General features: G+C 29.0%; 1 protein-coding gene across 1 annotated transcript; it reads left to right on the forward strand.

Moving 5' to 3' along the window:
- The first annotated feature begins 636 nt into the window (after positions 1–636).
- LOC131863425 (alpha pinene synthase, chloroplastic-like) lies at positions 637–4,175 on the forward strand. The gene is made up of 7 exons (XM_059215130.1): positions 637–982; positions 1,112–1,302; positions 1,886–1,998; positions 3,117–3,328; positions 3,410–3,522; positions 3,713–3,802; positions 3,924–4,175. Exons 1-7 carry the CDS (start codon positions 716–718, stop codon positions 4,171–4,173), a joined length of 1,236 nt encoding a protein of 411 aa, XP_059071113.1. The 5' UTR covers positions 637–715; the 3' UTR covers positions 4,174–4,175.
- The last annotated feature ends 9 nt before the right edge of the window (positions 4,176–4,184 follow it).

A 4,184-nucleotide genomic window follows, 5' to 3' on the forward strand; every position in this document is an offset into this window, starting at 1 on the left:
TGAGTAATATTAATGTATGAGTAATAGAGAATAAGTAGCTTGGTGAAGATAACAAGAAATCAAGAAGTTGGCAAGCATATAATAGGGAAAATGATTTGGATTTAAATAGAAAAACCTATGCATGGATTTCCAAATTGCATTCCAATGAAAGAAAGGGAAATGTTAATCTATGTCTTTCAAGGTAGGTATTCTAGGTATTCTAGAATTGGAGGAAGTAATATGATGATACACGATGGTACGATCCTACTTTCCTAAAATGACCAACGTTTTGTGGACTACAGAAAATATGCTCGGCACTTGGCGTATATGGCCTGTAAATTTGAAGAAAAGCAGTTGCTTGTCCACATCAATCATACTTTTCAGGATGCCATTATCTCTCTCCTTCAAAAGTCCTTACGAGATATTCATCAGTCCTTACGAGATATTCCCCTACTCCATGTCATAAGCAGTGAATTAAGTCTGCCGTAGAAAACTGGTTTGATAGGACTTCTATAAATTGGAGTGGAGGAGAAACCTCGGATTAAACAAGATATTCACCCAACCCATGCCATAAGCAGTGAATTAGGTCTCAACGTGTTTAACGACGTAGAAAACTGGTTTCCGCGATAGACTAGTTTGGTATCTCCATGTTTCATAGAACTTCTATAAATTGGAGTGGAGGAGAAACCTCGGATTAAACAAGATAAGAGAAGAGAAGGCTAGCATTAGAGCCAAAATGTCTCTTCGTTGCATTACACCATTGCCTTGCAGTATGGTTGGACACAAGTTACAGAAGCCACCAATCCATAAGCCTCTTTTTTATCACAAGCCTTTCAATATGCCATACCTTAAAAAGAAAATCCCTGCGCGCAGTAGACTTGCTAAAACTACCATCAATATGGCAGTGATAACCACTGATGAAGGCATAACACGACGCATTGGCAATCATCACCCTAACTTGTGGGATGATGATTTCATACAATCTCTCTCAAAAGCTTATGAGGTAAGCTAATTTACTATTTATTTTGAGCTCAGTTAATGATTAAATACTTAGTTTCTAGAGTTTTCTTTAGGATCTATTTCTGATATATTTTTGTTTAACTTCTTGGATCTCTGATGGGTCACATCACAGGCTCCCTCTTATGGTGAACGTGCTGAGAAGCTGATTAAGGATGTCAAGGACATGTTCAATGCGCTTCCAGTACAGTCTTCATCTGCAGAGGATCTGTATCAACATCTTTCACTGGTTGACCATGTAGAACGCCTTGGAATCGACCGCCATTTTCAAACTGAAATAAAAAATGCTCTTGACTATGTTTACAGGTTTATTTGTTTTTAAGCTTCAAGATGAATGTTATTATCTTTGTTTGCACTATGTTCTGTTGTAACTCGAGTTTTCAAGAAAACAGTCAGGATTCTTACAAAAACGCACAGTAGTTGTTTATAACTATTCTTAAATATACAATATTTGAAAACATGTTAAATTTTGATTTGTTTAGATGATTTATTTGATATTATATTAATAAGTGGGTAGGGTGATTTCAGATGAAGTACTTACACTAGCATGTTTATCTTTAAAGGAATATAAATGAAGTATGTCCAAAGACATAAAAATAGTGTAGAATTTATATTTTTTTTTCTATTTATGAATCTTGTATAATAATATAAAATCAAAATAATAATAATTTTTTATTTTATTTTTCATACATTTAAGTGTCACAAACATTGGTTTTGTCTTTATTGCCGGAGTTATTTTACTAGATGTGTGTAATACACAAGTCAAAACTTAAGACTAATACAATTTAATATGGACCATGAAAACAAATCAAAGCAAAGAATATACTATGTAATTTAAAATTATGTTCATTTGCATGATTCTCATTCCTAACAATGATTTAAATAACAGATATTGGAGTGACAAAGGCATTGGATGTGGAAGAGAGAGTACTAGTGCAGATCTAAACACCACAGCCTTGGGTTTTAAAATTCTTCGCCTACACAGATATGGCATCTCCTCAGGTTTATTTTTCATTTAAGTTCAGAACTTATCTAGAATTTATAGAAAATATTTAGACAATTTTAAACCTTATTTAGACCATTGTTTAGAGTTTTGGCATTGTTCATAAAATTTCAAATTTAAGACATCATAGAAGAGTCAGTAGACTTTATGTGTTCTATTATAGAATGAGTATTTAGACTATTGTTATGAAGGAATGATATTGTTCATAAAATTTTAAATTTAAGACATCTTAGAAGGGCTAATGGAATTTGTGTTCTATTATAGAATTAGTTATATTCTTTTAGATTCAAAACTTTATTATTTACATCTTAAGAGAACAAACATCATAGAAGGCTTAATTATATTTATATATTCTATTATAAAATCAGATATATTGTTTTAGATTCAAAATTTTATTATCGACACCTTAAGAGAACATATGTTATTGAGTTGTATAATTTTAGATTATTTATGTTAAAAGAATATATATTTTTAATATATATAGTGTTTGAGATTGTATAGATTATTCAACAATAGATATTTTCAAATAAAAATAAATGTAAATTTTAATTTTAAAAAGAATAAATACATTTTTTGTCAAGTATTAAATTTTGATTGTTTAAAAAGATTATTATTTTTTATGTATTTGCTTTTGGATTGATTTGATCTAAAATATAATATTATATCATAATTTATATATATGTAATTTTTAAAAAATTTAAAAACAAATTTGGCAGTTTTAGATCTTTTTTAAAGAATATTAATGCTAAATATAACTGAAACAAAAGTTTAGTAATTAAATAGATTAAAATTGATATTAAATATTTGAAAAAAAAATTAATAGCGGAGCCTCAAATTCTCTTGAGTTTATTTCAAAATTAATGCTTAGTTGAATAAAAATATTAGAAATAATAAAGGGGTTTCCCGTTAGAATTAAATTGTTGATTGTTAAATAGTGTTTTATTTCTAATGCAGTTCAAAATTTGAGCATCTTCATAGTTATTTTTAGATTATAATAGTCTTTTTAAATTTATAATTTGATTTTCTTCTTTTTTCTAAATTTAGTAAATCTTTCTATTACAATTTCCTTTAGTCTATTTACAAAATTTTATATTGATTCTAACTTCTACCAATGCAGACATGTTACAACAATTCATACCTAAAGATGAGAACTTGATGCATTTGAATAGCGAGTCAAATGAGGAGGAGATTAAAAGCATTCTAAATTTATTTCGTGCTTCACTCATTGCATTTCCTGGGGAGAAAGCTATGGATGATGCAAAATCCTTTTCTACTACATATTTGAAACAAGCTCTACGAAAGATAAATAATTTAAATCTTTCAAGAGAGGTATATATACTTATTTAAATTTTTCATGTTAAGTTATGAATCCATCTCTAAAATGAAATTGTAATACATGTGATGTAATAGATAAAATTCAATCTAGAGTATGGTTGGCACACCAATGTACCTAGGTTGGAAACAAGGACCTATCTTCACATATATGGAGAAGATAGTTCATGGGCTTCCAAGACCATCAACAAGTAATTTCAATACCTTATATCATCTCTATCTATTCATCATTTAAAACTTAGGATGATAATTCAAAATTTAGCATTGAATATTTTATAATTTTTAATAGAAAAGAAAAGTGAATATTTTCATTTTAGCATTTATTAATTATTTTTATGATCCCTATGAGAATTTCATATCCTAATGTTTGAATTCTTGTAGTACTTTTTATAAAAAACTATTAGAATTGGCAAAGTTGGACTTTAATATGGTTCAATCAGTACAACAAAAAGAGCTTCAAATTCTCTCAAGGTGAGAAATTCATATTATGAAAGATATTATGTATAATTTGATGTTTAAATTTTTTAACAATTTTATTTGTAGTTGAATATCTAGAAAATCGAGTTTATTAAGCATTATGTGTACATTTTAGATGGTGGACAGAGTCTGGGTTGGCTAAACTAGAGTTTTCTCGCCATCGCCATGTGGAATATTATCTTTGGGCAGCTGGAGGGTGTATTGAACCCAAATATTCTGCTTTTAGAATTGGGTTTGCAAAGTTGTCTGCACTTGTCACATATTTGGATGATATTTATGATACATATGGAACTTTGGATGAGCTCAAAATATTCACAAAAGCCATTAAAAGGTATTTATTTATTATTATTGGTCAAGTAGGGTGATACAAAGGATT

Source organism: Cryptomeria japonica, unplaced genomic scaffold (genome assembly GCF_030272615.1).
Source record: "Cryptomeria japonica unplaced genomic scaffold, Sugi_1.0 HiC_scaffold_63, whole genome shotgun sequence".
Taxonomy (NCBI): domain Eukaryota; kingdom Viridiplantae; phylum Streptophyta; class Pinopsida; order Cupressales; family Cupressaceae; genus Cryptomeria; species Cryptomeria japonica.

Excerpts from the sequence above, each read along its gene's own strand:
- LOC131863425 (XM_059215130.1), top strand. The coding sequence starts at position 716 with ATGTCTCTTCGTTGCATTACACCATTGCCTTGCAGTATGGTTGGACAC. Across the intron at positions 1,999-3,116 it reads CAGATATGGCATCTCCTCAG|ACATGTTACAACAATTCATA; the intron begins GTTTATTTTTCA and ends CTACCAATGCAG. Across the intron at positions 3,329-3,409 it reads ATTTAAATCTTTCAAGAGAG|ATAAAATTCAATCTAGAGTA; the intron begins GTATATATACTT and ends GTGATGTAATAG.